This window comes from Panthera onca, chromosome F2 (assembly GCF_046562875.1).
Source record: "Panthera onca isolate mPanOnc1 chromosome F2, mPanOnc1 haplotype 2, whole genome shotgun sequence".
Taxonomy (NCBI): domain Eukaryota; kingdom Metazoa; phylum Chordata; class Mammalia; order Carnivora; family Felidae; genus Panthera; species Panthera onca.
The window spans coordinates 6249186-6270111 of record NC_138356.1 but is presented as its reverse complement, the minus strand read 5'-3'; the positions used below and the strand labels follow the sequence as shown (position 1 = coordinate 6270111).

At 40.7% G+C, this 20926-nt stretch overlaps 1 protein-coding gene and 2 pseudogenes across 4 annotated transcripts in view; all 3 read right to left on the bottom strand.

Moving 5' to 3' along the window:
- The window catches only part of LOC144615029 (uncharacterized), a 73201-nt gene that overhangs the window by 42920 nt on the left and 9355 nt on the right, over nt 1–20926 (bottom strand). For 2 of the 4 annotated variants that reach the window (XR_013553362.2, XM_078441450.2), the window contains exon 2: nt 6558–6622. Coding sequence is in view for 1 of the 4 variants with exons in the window: in XM_078441450.2 (XP_078297576.1) it covers nt 6558–6622 (65 nt within the window). In the remaining 3 variants the exon portion in view is untranslated. Of the gene's footprint in view, nt 1–2522; nt 2595–5541; nt 5878–6557; nt 6623–20926 lie in introns of those variants that run through there. The other 2 variants (XR_013553363.2, XR_013553364.2) reach the window with 2 other exon arrangements.
- On the bottom strand, nt 11123–12096 carry LOC132664877 (etoposide-induced protein 2.4 homolog pseudogene; annotated as a pseudogene).
- LOC145713477 (U2 spliceosomal RNA) lies at nt 12863–13082 on the bottom strand (annotated as a pseudogene).

Here is a 20926-nt window from a genome sequence, read left to right as displayed (position 1 = left end):
CTCAGGAGTCTAGACCCTGGAGCCAAAATGCCTGAGTTTGAATCCCAGGGTGGCCGCTGAGCTGTCTTACCTGTGGGCTGTGTCCTTATGTGTTAAATAAGGACACTATCAGTACCCACGCGGTAGAACGATACGCAAGTTAGATTGGCACGAACTAAGGCAGTACTAATACCCCAATCTCTATCATATAATAAGAAGTATATTTTGAGCTCACAAGAAGTCCAAGACAAATATTTCTGATAGGCCAGCATTGCTCCTTCAGTGAGTCAGGGCATCACCTGCAACAGAAGGCACCAAGGTTCTGAGGTTTCCATCCAGTCTCACGTGGGAAAGGTGCCTACGGGCCAGGCCTCCTAATGGTAGCCATCGCTTCCACTCCCAGTCCATTGGCCAGGCTCAGTCATGTGACCACAGGCAAGCACACGCTTGGTTGGAAACGATCTGCACCAACAGGGAGATGACAAAGTGGATTCGGTGCGCAACTGGCCTCTGTCACATGACTTATGCAAATTGCATGGGTTAACACGTACAAGGTGCCCGAAGTTATGTTAGACACCTTAAACACTGTGGACGTGCACGTACAATTTTTCCTGACACTTAATTATAAAAATTTTCAAATGTACAAAAAGTTGAACCAGTTTTATATCCATCACGTAGGCTCTACATTAATAATTTATTCTATTTGTTTTATTAAATCTATCCATCCTGATCTCCGTCCATCAATCTATCTCATTTTTACGTCCACCACTATAAGCTGCTTCAGTACATGCCTCCCCTAGGTACTTCAACATACATGACATCCATTAAGAGCTCAAGATCTGTTTACGATTTTTTTCTTTTGAGGTTTTTATTTTCCTTTTCTTAAGGGCAGCATGCTTTGAGTTTTGGTAAATACATGTCCCAGTGTAACCAAACCTCTGTTAATAAATAGAATATTGCTATCATGCTAGAGAGTCCTTCTTGGCCTTTCTCAACTTCCAATCCCTTCAAGGCAATCACTGTTTTATTTTCCACCATAAATTACTTTTGCGTGTTCTAGAACTTCAGAGAAATAGGATGATTCGGTAGCAGGTTTTTGTGTAATCCCTCTTTCATTTAGCGTAGTGTTTTTTGAGTTTTATTCATGTTGTTATGTGTATCCGTAGTGGTATTGGTGAGCGGGTATTCCATTGTTTGAGTATATCAGGTTGTTGGTTTTTTTTTTTTCCATTTTCCTTTTCTTGGGCACGTGAGCTATTATTAATTGTCGTAAACATTCTTGTGCATGTCCTTTTGTGGACATGTGGATTTATTTGTTTTGAGTAACCCAAGGAGTAAAAGGGCTGGGTGATAGGGCTGGTGTAGGTTTAGTTTTATGAGAAGCTTCATGTAGATGATTCTTTGAAAAATAAAGAATAGATCGTAAGCAAAATAATTTCCGTGAGGCTAGCGATCCTTTTCACTGGCTGGGTATTGGAATCTTCCATGAGACATAAAAAATAATAGATACCAAGCCCTGTTCCAAAATCAACATGGAGGAATACAGTGAGAGGTCCTTGTATTTCTAAAGCACCACAGGAAATTTTGCGGTGTGGTTGGTGTTAAGGGCTCTGGGTCTCAATGAGTTTAATGATGAGAGGAGGTTTACACATCTATGTATCTCAAAGACTAGCATGGTGTAGAATCCATGGAATATGTGTGACAAGTATTTGTTGAACTGACATGTTAAACATTGTGGCTTGAATATTAAATATGCTTACTCTGCCTTAATGGATACATCAAATATTAGGTATGGAAAATCGAAGTGCCCAAATAAGTTCAATGAAGAGTCTTATGTGGCACAAGTACTTTATATTTATATTTTCAGGGTTAACAAGCAACAATTAAACTCTTTATTTTCTCCCTAGAACCTGGAAAAGCACCCTGTACTTAGCAGGTGCTAAAAACAAACAGACAAACAAACAAACAAACAAAAGACTTCTCTAATGAATAAACAAATAAAATGGAGTGGTTCTTATAATCATTTTAGTATAGAGAATGCACACTTAAATTTTGAGAATGTACAGTTCTTCTAGAACATTAGTATGGTTTTAATTTTAAACAGATTAAAGTCACAAGCCAGAAAAAAGGTCCAAGCTTCATTATATTAATTCCTGTGAGTCTAAAGACCAGGGAGAAATCTTAAAGGTCCAACCAACTAAAAGTCCATGGGTTCAACATTGAATTCAGCTCTGGAGGGTCGATTACATGTCCATGTCAACCACATGTTCTGAATATTTCCAAGAGGGTCTCCATCTTAAATTTCAGGTTAGGGGGCGCCTGGGTGGCGCAGTCGGTTAAGCGTCCGACTTCAGCCAGGTCACGATCTCGCGGTCTGTGAGTTTGAGCCCCGCGTCAGGCTCTGGGCTGATGGCTCGGAGCCTGGAGCCTGTTTCCGATTCTGTGTCTCCCTCTCTCTCTGCCCCTCCCCCGTTCATGCTCTGTCTCTCTCTGTCCCAAAAATAAATAAAAAACGTTGAAAAAAAAAATTTAAAAAAAAAAAAAAATTTCAGGTTAGATCTTATGCTTGTAGATTCAGAGGAGGCGGTCGCTCTTTTCCCGACATGACATGGATCCTGGTGGAAAAATCATTGTGAAATCTCATACGTTCAGACCGGCTCTATCGGCCCACCTCCTGCCCTTCCCTTCGTGTTGTCTCCTCCCCAAATTTCTCCGTCCCTAGGAATCTTTCCATCCCATCTCCCACCCAAATCACCTCAGTATTCCAGAAAATATCGCCCTGACACTTTGTATTTATTTTCATTCTGTTTCTTAGTAAAATCAGGCCAGAACTATAATGCCATACCAATAGGCTCCCATTTAGTTTGCTAGAGATATTAGGAGTCATTTTTGGAGGATTATGACTAAGAAGATTCAAACCATTTTTTTTTTCTTTTTTTCAAACTATTTGTACAGGAGCTCATTAGGTTGTGCCCAAGGCATGCTTTTTGTATTTCCTTTCTTTGTACTTTCTTTGTACTTTGTTTGTAACAGACAAATGTTTGTTAAAGAAATGAACGAACAAGCCAAGGGGTTGTGTGACGGAGAAAATGCGCTGGAAAATGAGGATAGTGACTACATCTCAGGATGATTATAAAGAGATAATGAGATGCTTTATATTGAGATGATTTATAAACAATCAAGCTCTATACAAACAAAAAAAGAATCCAAAAAGCAGAAACCAGTTGTTGTGAACTGTCCACGGGTTAGCAACCAAGAAACTTTCCTGAATTCCAAAATTAAGACTCCCTATTGTCTTTGTTTTATAGTGAATTAAGGAGCCTGCCAAGGGCCAATTACTGCCTTTTGGAAGGAAACTGTGCTTCAGCTAAAGTCTGTGTGACCTAAGGGAAGAAGTAAATTCAGAAACTCGAATCTCACAGCATTGAGCTCTGTTACCAATATCTGTCCTGATCTGTATGTCAGATACACTCAGTAAATGTTAAACCCAAATCCAGGCAGATTTTCTGGGCTATACAATTCAACAAGTTTTTGTCAAGCCCAAGGTTTTCCTTCTTGAACACAAAACATTTTCTTAATGACATCATCATCTGTGAAAAAGCAATCTTCTTTTTCTGAGAAAATCTTTTTTTGGGGTGGGGGGGCAGAAATCTTCTGTTCGTTGTTAAAGGCCCCAGCCCATTAAATGATCTGGATGATCACCTGCTGAGATTTTTCTGCACTGTTTGCCCTTAAATGTGTGCTGCATTGTAGGGCCCATAGACTTAAGGTTCGTTTGGCCCGGAACAATTTTATAGTGAAACAGAGCACGATAATAAAGAAATTGTGAGCTTCATCGCTGCCAGCACACCGTCGAAATTCTAGGCTTTTATTGCTCAGTTAAACTTCGTTTCACCTTAAGGTCTGTGAACGTGAAATCTCACGCACACTTTATATATCGAGAGACTGTTGCCTGCCGACTTCATTAGAGGTGAGGAGCAAACAGTGTTATGTAAAGTACGAGGTCCATGCAGCATGTGGATGTGAGCACGTAGGTTTTTGCTAGTCCGTGGTAAATCATAAGCAGTTAACCAAAACCTTGAAATCTTTAAATGCATATTTATCCTCTCCAAAAAGGACTTTCTCGGTTTCCAAGACCCCCCGTGGCCCTGGCTCTCCTGCCTCTCCAGGCTCTAGTGGGTTCGATTCGATTTGCAAGAACCAGAAGGCTTCGCAGAGACTACCCGGGAGAAAGGCTACCCCTCACTGGGTTCTTTTGCTGATTTTATTCTAGCGTGCCCACCGTTTTCGCATGCTCTATTTTCCCCCTGGAACGCAGGTCAGTACTCTGCGCCTGTGGTCCCTGCCCCCCTCCTCCTTTGACCCTACTTGTACAAGTTCCTTTCACCTTAAAAATTTTGGGGGCGCCTGGGTGGCTCAGTTGGTTGAGCGTCCGACTTCGGCTCAGGTCACGATCTTGCGGTCCGTGAGTTCGAGCCCCGCGTCGGGCTCTGGGCTGATGGCTCAGAGCCTGGAGCCTGCTTCCGATTCTGTGTCTCCCTCTCTCTCTGCCCCTCCCCCGTTCATGCTCTGTCTCTCTCTGTCTCAAAAATAAACTTAAAAAAATTTTTTTTAATAATAAAAAAAAACTGCAAAAGACCGTGTTCCCCCCGCTGCCTTCCATTTAAAGAGCTCTATTATTCTGCACAGCCTGGTTTCTGCCCCACCACTCTGGTTCCACACAGCATATGCCACAGGACAAAAGGCCCTAAGAGATCACTTTGTAGCTCCCCTTTCACTGAAGAGGAAGGTTAAGGCCCGACGGAGGCTGTTTCTTCCACCAGCAGTCAATGTGGGTGATGAGCTCCTGGGCATCCTCAGGACCCACCTGCGCTCACCTACTTAGCTACTTGCTGCTTGATCTGACGGCTTTTTGTCCCTTCCTTGTTCCGGCTGCCCTCCCCGCATGGAGCTGCCCCCTCTCAGTCCCGATTCTGCTCTTCCTTGCCGTGTGCGCTCCCCCCACCTGCAGGCCTTCCCCTCAAGGCTGCTTCTCTGCGTCTCCGTCCCCCTGCCCCCCTACCTGAGCGTCTCTCTCGGCTCTTATGGATGGATCCCCAAACACCACCTGGGGCTTTGACTCGTCTCTGTAGTTTCAAATCCCAGTATTTCTGACTCACTCTTTTCTTCTTGCCAAACCCTCTCTCCAGAAATACTTCCTATTTCTGGCTCAGTTACCATAACACCCCAGTCAGCAAGGCTTCAATGCTCTGTGGAAGCTTCCACAGGGCCTTTGCTTCTCCACAGCCTGTCACCAAGACCTCTTGACCTGTCCTTTGTTGTGTGACTTCAATCCTCTCTTCTTTTTAAACCCTGTAGTTCAAACTCTCATTTCCTGTTTGCTCACTTTAGGTCCTTCCCGTTGAGCTGCTTAATTCGTGTTACTTCCATCCCCTCTCCCTGTGACACATCTAAGAATTGCCCTTGCCCTGCCCAGTTGCTGTGGGACCTCAACACTGTCACCTGCCTGGGGCACCTGTTCGCACCCCTCACAGCATCCTGGATACAAACCTGGAGGGAACTGTGGTCTATGGTGATTTGTACTTGGCAATGACTCTCCTAAGGACCTCGTCACTCTCCAGCCCTGCTTTCCCAGGAACTGATATTACCCTGAGCAGCAGTGAAGATTAGTCAATTATGACAATATCTTCCTCTCTAGTCTCATCCTGGTTGAAATCCTCACCACCTTAGCGAGACTTCCTCAGTAGGTCAGGTCTGGTCCAGCCCCTGGGGCTGCTTTGATCTCCCCTCTCCCTTCCATTTTCCAGCTCTCGGGATGGTCTCCTCACAGCCCCGCAATCTTCCACTCTCTTGTGCACAGTGACAGTGATGTATTGTTTTCACCGACTGAATGTGAACCTGCCAGGGTAAAGGATGTGATTTTCAAGCCTGGCTATGTATCACGCTCACCCGAGAAACCTCAAACTACGGATGACAAGCCTACGCTGACGTCCTACTGAAATGTAGGACCACCAAGCAAGACTCCTTTGAGTCCCCCAGGCTTGTGCATAATGAACAATAATTATTCATGACTCCCCTGGTTTCCTTTTTCAAGTCTCCAATGAACTCTTAAATTACTAGGCTGTGTAAACCACCTGGCCCAATGCCTGACACATAACAGGTATTCGGTGAATGTGAATTAATTTCCCTCTTCCTTATTTTAGTCAGCACATGCTTTATAGCCTTCATTTGTTTAAATAAACATTTTAAATAGATTTTTATTTCCTGTATTTCTTCCTGTTCTGTATATTTATGGCGTCTTCAGCCAAAGGTTCTCTGGCTTACTCTTGACCTTCAATTATCCCTTCCAGACTCTTTCTTTGACATTTTAATATTAAACTCATTTGCCAGCCTTTATATTTCTCAAACTTCTATACAATTATATATTCTGCCACCCACTCTTTTTCTGTTTTTAGCCATAATCCTCGCTTCTTTATTTTTTGCTCTAATTTTCTTCCAGTAAGCAGTGAACTAGACCTTGAAATCTCAGAGCCATTGGTTTGCTGTGCTTTTACAAGGGTTTAATGTCTTTAAATTACCTTTGTTGAACATTATTGGAAGACCTTAGAACTTCTTTAGATTTGAGTTTTCTGTCTGGAACAGCCTGTAGAGGTAGAAAAGGTAGATGAGAATTTCAAAGCTAAAAGAGATCTTGGATTTTATCAGCTTACTTGCTTCATTTTACACAGAGAGCAACAGAGATCCCTAGATAAAGTGAGCTACCAAAGGTTACATTAATACCTAGTAACAGACTTGCTTTTTGCGGGATTTGGTAGAGGGGATACTCGCTCGTGTTTAATTGTGACATTTTATGTTTTTAAGTTTATTTGTTAAGTGTATTTCTGACAGAGAGCATGAATGTACATGTGAGCAGAAGAGGGGCAGAGACACAGGGAAACCGATCAGAGAGTTTCACGTGGGGCTTGAACTCAGAAGTGAACGAACCGTGAGATCACGACCTGAGCCCAAATTGGACAGTTGGCTTAACCGACTGAGCCACCTGGACGTCCTTAATTGTGACGTTTTAAAATTATGCACTTGTTTGGATATCTGCCCGCCTTCACCCCTATATTTCATTGCTTAAAGTGACGAGAAAAACACCAAGCAATCAGAGGTTTGGGATTTGAAAAGTTTACTCCTTGAATTTCTATTTATAGCCCCCAGTATTCCTTCGAAATACCAGATAGACCCGGCAGTGGCTGGCAGTTAATTTCCAGTTTCCAGCGTTGGAAAAGTTCAGGTTTTCTGAGCATTCTGTGTGCAGTGACGCTGGTACAGAATTGGTGCTTCCCCAAGCTGGGGGATTTTAATTTATTTTAATTTATTTTAATTTTTTAAATATAATTTATTGTCAAGTTAGCTGACATACAGTGTATATGGTGCGTTCTTGGTTTCGGAGGTAGGTTCCCATGATTCATTCCTTCCATACAACACCCAGTGCTCATCCCAACAAGTGCCCTCCTCAATGCCCGTCACCCAATTTACCCACCCACCGTCCCACCCCCTTCCACCCTGTTTGTTCTCTGTATTCATTTTTTTTTTTTATTAGTAAAAAAAAAATTTCTTAATGTTTATTTATTTTTGGGAGAGAGACAGAGGATGAGCCAAGGAGGGGCAGAGAAAGAAGGAGGCACAGAATCTGAAACAGGCTCCAGGCTCTGAGCTGTCAGCACAGAGCCCGACGCGGGGCTCGAACCCACAGACTGAACCCCGAGATCATGACCTGAGCTGAAGTCAGACGCTTAACTCACTGAACCACCCAGGTGCCCCTGTTCTCTGTATTTAAAAATCTCTTATGGTTTGCCTCCCTCTTTGTTTGTAACTATATATATTTGTTTCTTTCCCTTCCCCCATGGTCTTCTGTTAAGTTTCTCAACTTCCACATATGAGTGGAAACATATGATATCTGTCTTTCTCTGACTGACTTATTTCACTTAGCACAATACCTTCCAGTTCCATCCACGTTGCTGCAAATGGCAAGAGTTCGTTGTTTTTCACGGCCGAGTAGTATTCCATTCTTTATCCATTCATCAGTTGATGGACATTGGAGAATTCTAAATGCATGAGTGAGAACACCTTTTCTCCTTCCAGGAGAAGCAAGAAAACCATTCCTCAAAATCTAGCAGATCTCTCTGTGAGGAGGCTTTTCTTTGTGTTCCACCTCCTCGGGCTGCTCCCCACCCCTGCCCCAGTGGACCAAGGGAGACCAGACGCTAACCCGAGTTACACGCGTCTAGCAACAACTGAGATACTCCTCGCTCCCCACATCCAGTGTATGGACTTCAGAGTGTCAGAGAAGAAGAATTTCCTCTGCCCCTGAAGGTCCTTCTAGCGGAACTAAGCATCAAATTGACATGAGACAGATGCACAGAAGACCGAACTTAATTTCGTAGGTACCAGGAATCCACCCAGAATTTCATGTGTGTGTGGATTCCTAGTACATATGAAATTTTGGGTGGAAAGATAGGCAGAATGAAGTATATGTGTCATTCTGAGCTGAAGACAAAGGGGGCAGGGGTCTGGAACTTCAAGGAAAGGAAAGGAGAGCGCTTCAGTGGAAGGTGCGAGAGAGGAAATGTGTGGTAAACAAAAGTTTGCTGGGCCGGTTGGCAACAATATGACACAGAGGGCGTTGACCAAACAGGCCTTGCTGGGTTCCTCCAGGCTGCCTACCTGGTTCAGACCGCAATGCAGTTATCTATGGTGACAGAGTTGCGGGATTGTGGCCTGCAACGCTAAGAAAGAGTTCTTGAGATGTTTCACGGTGCCGCTTCGTAAGTTTACTTTAGTAGCACGAGCAGAAACAACTGCACTTTTGCTGTGCGAGGCTGGTGGTTATATGCCTAGTGCTCAAGGTGGGTGGGAGAGGGGATGTGCAAGGAGTATTAAACCATAAATGTCTCCTGCAAATTTCGACTCATAAAAATACTTTTGCAAGATTTCTCATTGAGTTTGTTGTTAATGATCAGTGAGATGTACAGGCCGTTGTGAGACCCTTTAAGAAGGTAGCAACCAGCACGTATATGATCCTTTTGGAAGCTATTCAGGCTGTAGGTCAGCCTTCTGGGCTAAAGGTGAACATTTGTCTGCTTGTATCCCTCGCTCTCTTCCTGGAGCAAACCCTTGGCCTAAATTCTCTGGAGGCAGTTGAGAAGGAAATAAAAATCTTTTCATGAATCTGCTGCATTTTGATTGTTTTTTTTTTTTAATTTATTTATTTTTTAATTTACACATAGCTAGCATATAGTGCAACAATGATTTCAGGAGTAGATGCCTTAGTGCCCCTTCCCCATTTAGCCCCTCCCCCCTCCCACAACCCCTCCAGTAACCCTCTGTTTGTTCCCCATATTTAAGAGTCTTTTCTGTTTTGTCCCCCTCCCTGTCTTTATATTATTTTCACTTCCCTTCCCTTATGTTCACCTATTTTGTATCTTAAAGTTCTCCTGTGAGTGAAGTCGTGTGATATTTGTCCTCCTATGAGTGAAGTCCTCCTATGAGTGAAGTCTGACTGACTAATTTCACTTAGCATAATACCCTCTAGTTCCATCCACGTAGCTGCAAATGGCAAGATTTCATTCTTTTTGATTGCGGAGTAATACTCCATTGTATATATATACCATATCTTCTTTCTCCATTCATCCATTGATGGACATTGGGGCTCTTTCCATACTTTGGCTATTGTTGATGGTGCTGCTATAAACTTTGGGGTGCATGTGTCCCTTTGAAACAGCACACCTGTATCCCTCAGATAAATACCGAGTAGTGCAATTGCTGGGTCGTAGTGTAGTTCTAGTTTTAATCTTTTGAGGAACCTTCATACTGTTTCCAGAGTGGCTGCACCAGTTTGCATTCCCACCAACAATGCAAAAGAGATCCTCTTTCTCCACATCCTCGCCAACATCTGTTGTTGTCTGAGTTGTTAATGTTAGCCATTCTGATCAGTATCAGGTGGTGTCTCCTTGTGGTTTTGATTTGTATTTCCCTGATGATGAGTGGCGTGGAACATTTTATCATGTGTCAGTTGGCCATCTGGATGTCTTCTTTGGAGAAGTGTCTATTCATGTCTTTTGGCCATTTCTTCGCTGGATTATTTGTTTTTTTGGCTGTTGAGTTTGACAAGTTCTTTATAGATTTTGGACACTAACCGTTTATCTGATATGCCCTTTGCAAATATCTTCTCCCGTCGGTTGCCTTTTAGCTTTGCCAATTGTTTCCTTCGCTGTGCAGAAGCTTTTATTTTGATGAGGTTCCAATAGTTCATTTTTGCTTTTGTTTCCTTTGCCTCTGGAGACGTGTTGAGTAAGAAGTTGCTGCGACCAAGATCAAAGAGGTTTTTGCCTGCTTTCTCCTTGAGGATTCTGATGGCTTCCTGTCTTACATGGAGGTCTTTCATCCATTTTGAGTTTGTTTTTGGGTATGGTGTAAGAAAGTGGCCCAGGTTCATTCTTCTACAAGCCACTGTCCAGTTATCCCAGCACCACTTGCTGAAGAGACTGACTTCATTCCACTGGATATTCTTTCCTCCTTTGTCAAAGATGAGTTGGCCATACGTTTGTGGGTCCATTTCTGGGTTCTCTATTTTGTTCCATTGATCTGAGTGTCTGTTTTTGTGCCAGTACCACACTGTCTTGCTTTTTAACTTAAAATCATCTTCATCCCAAAGTGGCCTGTCTTGGGGCAGTCTGCCCTCAGCCCTTATAACAGAAAACCAACAGAAATAAAAAATGTGTGGAATGAAATGGCTTGAACTACAAAGTCCATTCATCCAAGGGTGGTGGGGGGTAGGAAGGGGAGGTGGGGCAGCAAATGGCATAGGGAGAGAAACAAGGTGTCATATCGGTCTAGACACAGAGGCCAGCAAATGTTAGAAAAGTGCTGGGGGAAACCTGGGACCTTTTCAGGTTCAGGGTGGTGTTAAAAATCCACATACGGGTGTCAGGAAGATTGGGCCTCGTGGTCACCAGAGACAAAAATCCCAGTTCCTCCGGAAGAAGGGAATATGCAGAGGGCCCTGGGCAGAGTGAGGTGAGGTAAACAGGGAGACGAGCTGCCACAGGGTCCTTCCAATACAACCCCTCCCCTCTGGATGCAGGGGGCTCAGGAGTCAGCAGATCCACTTAATGAAAGGGACCCTTCGGAGGAGGAGCAGGGCTCGGGCAGACTGAAGGTAGAAGGTCCTGTGGACTTTCCAAGGAGACCACCAACAAGATGTATGGCTGGCTCTTTGCCATGCATTAAGTTGACAAGAGTAAATGAAGGAGGATAGAGAGGTAATGTACAGGGACTGTGTTCCTAGGAGGAAAGCCAAGGGCAAGCCACATCCAAGCTAGTAAGGCAACGACTTTCTGACCGATAGCCACTGGTGGATTTTGATTCCTTTATTGAACTAGGATACCCAAAGCAGTTTAGTGAGTAGAGACAGACATATGCAGAAGCCTAACCAGGGGACCAAAAATATGGTTGGGAAAGAGACTCACAACATCCCTTGCATGAAGAAGAGAGTCAACAGAAAACTGTTGAGGAACACGTGAGCGCCTGTTTTGCTGAAACCAGGGAATGGGGAACACTTTCTCCCTGATACCTCAAAAGCCAGATCAATTCTATCCTGAAACCAGATGACACTGGAAACTCTGCTAAGCACGGATGGGGAGAACCCAAAGAACACTGGAAATTGATGCAAGAAAGAACTCCAGCCACGACCAAGCATCTCCACGTAGCCGTGGATCACCGATAACCTGTGCTGTCACTGGCTGAAGCCCAGGAATAAACACTTGATGAAACAAGTGGAGAACACATGAGAATACTCTGCCATTCCAAACAGAGCACTGGAAAATTCCAGTAACAATACCTGGTTCCCTCTCCTGCTCGTGCACTATACCTGCTCCCTCTACTGCGCCAAGGTACTACTTGCCTTTCTTCAATACTGCTCCTCTCTTTTGTCCTGGATTTGAGCATCTAGCTTCGAGATGGCACAAATAGCCCAGACGGACACTTCAGTTCCCTTGGCAAGGTCCTGGAGAAAGGTTTTGATGCTGTTGGCCATCTTTTCACACCAACACCATCAACTACACAGAAAAGAGAGAAGAGTCCCTCAACCTCTCATCATGAACAACATTGGAGCCCTGTTGGCAGGACCCCAGCCTGGACCCTCACCCACTGCAGGCTGCTCACTTTCTCTCCACTTGGTGCCTTCTCCTGACACCATGTTCCCAGGGTCACACCCCCCGTCTAATGGTGGAGTGTCCTGGGTTTGGTCATTGGACTTCCTCCCTTTTCTATCTATACTTGTTCTCCTACTGATCACACCAAGTACTGCACACTACATTAACATCATATACACTGATCATCCCCAACGATATCCTCAACCACACCTCTCTCCTAAGAGAATACACAGGTAACTGCCTACTCAATATCTCCATTTGGCTACTCAATAGATACCTGATAGGGCATCTGTGTGACTCAGTTGGTTGAGCGCCCGACACTTGATCTTGGTTCAGGTCATGATCTCGGCTCAGGTCATGATCTCACAGTTCATGATTCATGCCCCATGTCGAGCTCTGTGTCAGCAACATGGAACCTGCTTGAGATTCTCTTTCTCCCTCTCTCTGGCCCTCCCTCACTCTCTCTCTGCCCCTCCCTCGCTCTCTCTCTCTCCTCTCTCAAAATAAATAAATAAACTTAAAAAATAAATAAAAGCAAAAGATCTGAATGGCCACTGTTTGAGTACACACACACAAGATTTATAACTATACTATAAATATACTATATCTTTTTGGTATTCCTAAGTAGAATTAGGCAATCCAAAGCTTTTAATTTCTTGGATATAAATACAAATATAGGTATTGCTTTTTCTCATTAATTACTAATTAACTCAACAAATAAAAATAAAGTCTGTGACTTCGCTAACTTCCATTCTGGTGAAGGAAATAGTGAACACACAAAAAACAAATACATAATAGCAGACAGGCACAAGGGCTATAGCACAAAAGCAAGCCATGTGAAGGAGAAAGATGGATTGGGTGTGCTTTCTACACTTGATCTTAGCCAAAAGGCCGAGAAGCGATGGGTGTGCTTTCTAGAAGGACATCAAGAGGACTTCAGTGATGAGGTGAGATTTGAACAGAGATATGAATGAATAGAGAGGGCATCCATATGGATGCCTGGAGAAAATTTTCTAAGGACAGGACCAACAAGTGCAAAGGCCCTGAGGTGCAAACCCAAGTACAGCAGATGCTTTGCATGAGAATTCTAATAATTTTGAATTTTCTTCCCTCAAACTAAGGTTTTTGGGGTACTAACTAAAAGGTTAGTAACAAACACCATGGTGATAGGCTCAATATTATCCGTGTAAAGTTTCCTAAAGAAAGCAATATAAATTCTTGTGAAATCTTACTCAAAAACAGAAGAGGTTTATTTATGGCTCAGCAATTCCTCTCTCCAGAAGATTGTGTTAAATACAACCACAAATACTCATTTGTGATAAATCTGTGCTTTTCCTTAGGAATCTAAGCAAATAAAGAGATAAATAAAACAGGTTTAAGGGAGATATTTCAAAACCCAGAGGTTATTGTTTGTGGGTTGAGTATAGATTGGATCAGTTTCAATTTCCGGATTGAAATTAATCTTGTAATTTCTGCCTCTTCAGCTTCATATAACTGTGTGGCCCTCAAAGCTGTTCTCAGACCATTCACTCTTTGGCATAATGCCCAAAAGGCAGATGGAGGGAACTAGAACTCATCCAGGGAGGAGTGAGCAGAGTTACAAAGAACCTTGCCCTCAAAGCCAAAATTTAAGCCTGGATCACCTGATTCCAAATCCGATGCTTTTCCCTTTTGATTTTGAAGGTCTTTTAAAAAATTCTAGATTTTTGCAATTATTTAGAAATCTTTTCATGCGAGAACATCCTTGCATTAACTTGAAATAATTTGGAGAAAGGCGTATGTTATATTGGATTTATGCTTTATTAAAATGTGTTTGGGCCAAACCGTGAATGTTACAAACTAAATATTTATATATTATGATAACATAAATAATTGCTGTAAAGTCTGTACCCCTGGATAAGTATAAGATCTCTATTGAAACAAACAGGTTCTTTAAAATGCATCAGTTGGCTGTTCAAGGTGACAGTTAATAATTAAATTAGGTAGCTATTTGCATCAATTATTTTAATATCTTCTCTTTACTAAGTCATAATCAATAAATGCAGACATTCTATTAAGTTAATAGCAGCATTTCCAAAATCACCGGGTAAACAAGGAACAGAGCCCTTTGTTAGTTTACCTTTGTATTAGTGTAAGATGGGGGTCTATATGACTTCAAAAATCATGCCACCAGTTTTCAACGAGGTGGATTTCCTTTCAAATTATTATGAATGTTGGAAGTTTTCTTTTTCAGTGAAGGGAACACTCGATTTTCAGATATGAACCTTTAGTTATAAAAACATCTGAAAAGCTGGCGAATCTTCTAGCGGTATTTATTTCTGAACACCGAGACCGGGACTTTGTAAACGTTACTTGCCGTAGGGCCTAACACACGTGCACAGAAGGTTTAAGCATGGTGTAGAGTCAGAGAGCTCCCCATTGGGAAATACCTCACTCACTGCCTTATAATATACGAAACCAATGTCACACGGGACCAAAGAGTGGGCTCTGGGCCATGTAGCTCTGAGCCTGTGGCTCTCTGGACCCTTTGTTCCGAAAGTCACCTCCGGGCCCTGCACGAAGTAGGTTTCTGAAGCTGTACGTATTTACTTACAACATTAACTAACAGACCTTCCGTCTCAGTCTAGCCATTTCAGGAAATATCTTTCCGGAATTCCAATTTCAGTATTCGTTAAATCAAGTAAAAATGCGACTTTTTGTCTTCTTAAAAATCCATTTGAATAAAGAGCCCATTACTCACTTTACATGTGAAAAAAGGGAACCTGCCAAGACACCGAACAGTCGTAAATTAATCTGTTAGCATCAAATATACTTTCAAGTAAGCCAAAATGTCTGGTGATTCTAGGTTATTGATAGTTTGGCTTTATTTAAGGTCATGTTCAATAACCCTTTCATAATTTCATTCAGATTAAAAGTATACAAGATGATATTCTTTTTATAATATTGCTTCTGCAGCAATAATATTGCCTGGGAATAGCAAAGTAGAAGAAAAAGACAGAAATGATCATTAAAAGTCGAAACTTTATAAACTCAACTTGTAAATGTTGGAGCTTCAAAAAATCGTCCAGCTTTAGAATCTGCTTCATTTCTACTTAATTTATGCACCTATTCCTAATAGTGACATAGCCTTACAATTATTTTAAAAGTCACTGGAGTATACCTTACCATCAAATTCAATGGCACTGTTCAAAGAAAGACTGTAGGAATTTTTCTTTGCTAACAAACCATCACATTGCATGAGACTAATGCGCAAGGGATTCTTATCATTTGTCTACTTTGAAGAAAAATTTTTTTCACCTTGGATATTTGAAAATAAATGTTTTAAGACAGCCAGAAGGACAAAATCTACAGATTTTCAATCAATCGAATTTTAGCCCAGGCACACTTCGTCAATTAATTGGACAGAAAGAACATACTTCTCAACAAGTATTTTTAAACAAAAGGTGATGAAGACATATATGTATATATGTATAGAGAAAAAAAGAGCCTCCACAACTGGCATATATAAAACACCAAAACACAGCAGAATACAAATTATTTTCAAGTGTAAATGGAATATTTACCAAGACAACCTTTATTCTGGACACTTAGTCAACTCTCAATAAACTTAAAAGGACGGAATGCATATAAAATACATTTCTGACCACAGCAGGATTTAACTAGATAGGAATCAATAATAAACATTTGGAAATTAAGAAACACTTAGTTAATAACCCTTAGGACAAAAAAAGAAATCACAAGGAAAATCGGAAAATCTTTTATTCAAATGAAGAAGACAAAATATTGTAACAAAGCTGTGGGATCCTGCTAAAGCAGTGAATAAAGGGAAATTTGTAGTTTTAAATGCTGATATTTAAGAAGACTCAAACAAATGATTTAAGCCAGGAATTGGTAAACTTTGAAAACTAACAGCCAAATAGTAAACATGTTGATCTTTGTGACTCATAGATGATCTCTGTTGACTGTTCTTTGTTTTATTACCCTTTAAAATATTAAAAAAAACATTTTTAGTTCAGAGGCTGTGCAAAAATAGGCCACAGGCTCTAATATGCCAACCTCTGATCTAAGCTATTGCCTTAAGAAACCAGAGGAAAAAAAATGAGCAAGGCAAACTTAAGATGAGCAGGAAAATGGGGAAAGTGAATAATCAATGACATAGAAAAGTGAAAACAAAATGGAAAATCAATAGAATAAAAAACTACCTCTCTGAAATGATCAATAAAATTGTAAACCTCTAGCCAACAAGAAAGAGAGAAAACTCAAATTGCCATACCTAGAAGAAAAGTATTTTACTTTGGATCCTACAGACATTAAAAAGATAAAGGAATCTTATGTTTTGGAACAGCTTCAAAAGAGTAGGTATTGACTCTTCTTTAGGTGTGTGGTAGAATTCCTCTGGACAGCCATCTGGCCCTGGACTCTTATTTATTGGGAGATTTTTGATAACTGAATCAATTTCCTTACTGATTGTGGGCCTGTTCAAATTTTCTATTTTTTCTTGTTTCACTTTTGGTACTTTATATGTTTCCAGGAATGTGTCCATTTATTCCAGATTGTCCACAGAAGAGTTAATACCTATTCTTTTGAAGCTGTTCCAAAGACAGAGATGGAATGAAGACCGCCAAACAAATTCTGGGAGGCCAGCATTACCTTGATTCCAAAACTACACAAAGACCCCACGAAAAAGGAGAACTATACACCAATTTCCCTGATGAACACGAATGCAGAAGTTCTCAACAAGATACTAGCAAACTGGATCTAACAATACTTTAAGAGAATTATTCACCACAATGATTCAAGTGCAATTTACTTCTGGGGTGAAGGGCTGGTTCAATATCCGCAAATTAATCAATGTGATATATCACTTTAATAAAAGAAAGGACAAGAACCATATGTTCCTCTCAATAGATGCAGAAGAAGCATTTGACAGAATACACCATACTTTCTTGATAAAAACCCTCAGGAAAATAGGGATAGAAGAAACATATTTCAAGATCATCAAGGTCATATACAAAAGACCCGCAGTTAATATCCTCAATAGGGAATAACAGATATTTCCGTCTTAGGGCAGGAACACAACAGGGATGTCCACTCTCACCACTGTTGTTCAACATAGTGTTGGAAGTCCTCGCCTCAGCAACGAGACAACCAAAAGAAAAGCCATCAAAATTGGCAAGGAAAAAGTCAAACTTTCACTCTTTGTTGACAACACAATACCCTATGTGGAAAACCCAAAAGAGTCCACCAAAAACTTCAAGAACTGATCCATGAATTCCACAAAGTTGCAGGATATAAAATCAATATACAGAAATCGGTTGCATTTCTATACACCAATAATGAAGCAACAGAAAGAGAAATCAAAAAATGTATCCTATTTGCAATTGCACCAAGAACCATAAAATACCTAGGACTAAACCTAACCAAAGAGGTGAAATATCTGTACACTGAAAATTATAGAAAGCTTATGAAAGAAATTGAAGAAGACACAGAGAGATGGAAAAAACATGGACTGGAAGAACCAATATTGTTAAAATGTCAATACTACCCACCCAAAGCAATCTACACATTCAATGCAGTCCCCATCAAAATAACCCCAGCATTCTTCACAGAGCTGGAACAAATAATTCCAAAATTTGTATGGAACCAGAAAAGAGCCCAATAGCCAAAGCAATCCTCAAAGAGAAAACCAAAAATGTATGCTTCAAATTTCCAGACTTCAAGCTGTAATCATCAAGTTGTAATCAACAAGACAGTATGATACTGGCACAAGAACAGACACTCAGATCAATGGAACAGAATAGAGAACCCAGAAATGGACCCACAAATATATGGCCAACTAATCTTTGACAAAGCAGGAAAGAGTATCCAACAGAAAAAAGACAGTCTCTTTAGCAAGCGGTCCTGGGAAAACTGAACAGTGACATGTAGAAGAATGAACCTGGACCACTTTCTTACACCATACACAAAAATAAACTCAAAATGAATGAAAGACCTCAATGTAAGACAGGAAGCCATCAAAAACCTAGAGGAGAAAATAGGCAACAACCTCTTTGACCTCGGCCACAGCAACTTCTTGACACATCTCTGGAAGCAAGGGAAACAAAAGCAAAAATGAACTATTGGGGCCTCATCAAGACAAAACCCTTCTGCACAGTGAAGAAAACGATCAACAAAACTAAAAGGCAACCGACAGAATGGGAGAAGATATTTGCAAATGACCTATCAGATAAAGGTTTAGTATACAAAATCTATAAAAGAAGTTTTGGAACTCAACGCCCAAAAAACAAGTAGTGCAGTGAAGAAATGGGCAAAAGACATGAACAGACACTTTTGCAAAGAAGACGTCCAGATGGCTAACAGACACATGAACAGATGCTCAACGTCACTCATCCTCAGGGAAATACGAATCAAAACCACAATGAGATACCACCTTACACCTGTCAGACTGGCTAAAATTAACAACTCAGGAAACAACAGATGTAGGTGGGGATGCAGAGAAAGGAGAATACTTTTGCACTGTTGGTGGGAATGCAAACTGGTACAGCAACTTTGGAATAGATAAAGAAGATGTGGTATACATATAAAATAGAATATTACTCTGCTATCAAAAAGAATGAAATCTTGCCATTTGCAACAACATGGATAGAACTAGAGTGTATTATGTTAAACGAAATAAGTCAGTCAGAGAAAGACAAATATCATATGATTTTGCTCATATGTGGAAGAAACAAAACAGATGAACATAGGAATAGGGAAGCAAAAATAAGATAAAAACAGATAGGGAGTCAAACCATAAGAGATTCTTAAATACAGAGAACAAACTGAGGCTTTCTGGAGGGGTGATGGGTGGAGGGATGGGCTAAATGGGTGACAGACATTAAGGAGGGCACTTGTTGGAATGAGCGCTGAGTATTATATGTAGGTGATGATCACTAATTCTACTCCTGAAACCGTTATTATACTATATGTAAACTGACTTGGATTTAAATGATTTTTTTTAAAAAAGGAATCTTATGAACAACTTTATGTCAATATATTCTATAGCTTAGGTGAAAAGTAGACACTTTTTTAAAGGTGCAAGGTAATAAAGCTTATTCACTTGTGAAAAAATAGTAACCTGAATAGCCCTTATTATTAAAGAAATTAAATTCATAATTACAAATATTCTGTCTCACACATACACACACACACACACACACAAATAACCTTGCCCAGATGGCTTTGTTGATAAATTTTACCAAACATCTGAGGAGGTAATAATACCATCCTGTTCAACCTTCCATAAAATAAAACAGAAATGAATACTTCCAAAATTAGTTCATGGAGGTAACATTATACTAATACCAAAACCAGAATAAGACACTATTAGTAAAGAAAACTGCAGACCAGTAACCTCCATGGATGTGGACACAAAAATCTTTAACAAAATTCTAGTAAATAGAATCCAACAATATACAAAGGCGATATATTATCAAGTGAGGTTTATTTCAGGAATACAAAGTTTGTTTAATATTCAAATATCGAACAAGAAAAGTGATCATTTCAGTAGGCTGAAAAAGGAAAACCATGAAATTATTTCAATAAATGCAAAACAAGCATTTGACAAATATCAACACCTTTTCATAATAACTCACACACACACTGGTTAAAAGTAATGCAGAACACATAACCTTTAAAAGACACAGGTTCAGCCTATATAAAGAAGTCTTATAACTCAATAATAGGAAGATAATTCAATTAAATTTAAAAATAATGTTGTACTGAGATTTTCCTAAAGGACATATATGAATAAACCCATGGAAAAGAAGTGCTCACTGTCAGCACTCATCATGGAAATTACAACCATAATATCACTGCACACTCGTTTCAATGGCCAAATTAAAAAGACAAAAATACCAATACTGGGAATAATGTCAACAAGTGAAACTCTCACGTGGTGCTCGTATTACTTTGAACATAGACTTTCCATATGACCCAGTAATTCAACATCTAGAGAACTGGAAGCATATATCTACACAAAGACCTGTACACCAATGCTCATAAACACTTTATTCATCATGGCCCAAATTAGAAACAACTGATGAATGAATAAATGGATTGTGGAAAATCCATGAATTCAAATTCTACTCAGCAATAAAAAGAATGAACTATGGATACATGCAACGATATGGATAAAAGTCAAAGGTATTGTGCCGTGTAAAAGAATTCAGACAGAAAGGCTTTGGACTGCATGGTCCCATTTTTTGAATTTATTTTTTTGTGTGTATTTATTTTTGAGAGAGAGAGAAAGAGAGCGCACAAGCAGGGAAGAGGCAGAGAGAGACGAAGACAGAGAATCCCAAGCAGGCTCCGTGCTGTCAGCACAGAGCCCGATGTAGGGCTTCAACTCACAAACCGTGAAATCATGACCTGGGCCAAAGTGAGACACTTAACTGACTGAGCCACCCAGGCACCCCTGCATGATCCCATTTATAGGACATTCTAGAAAGAACAAAACTAAAAGGAGAGGAAACATATCAGCAGTTTCCAGGAGTTAAGGGTACAAGAAAGGGAAAGAGTTGAGTGAAAATGTGTCTAGAAAACCGAATTGATAAATATATTCTATACCTCAATTGTGGCGTAGGTTAAATGTAGACACTTACCAAAACTCATCAAGCACACCTGAAAACGGTGAATTTTATTGCATGTAAATTTCATGTCAATAAACCTGGCTTAAATACACACACACACACACACACACACACACA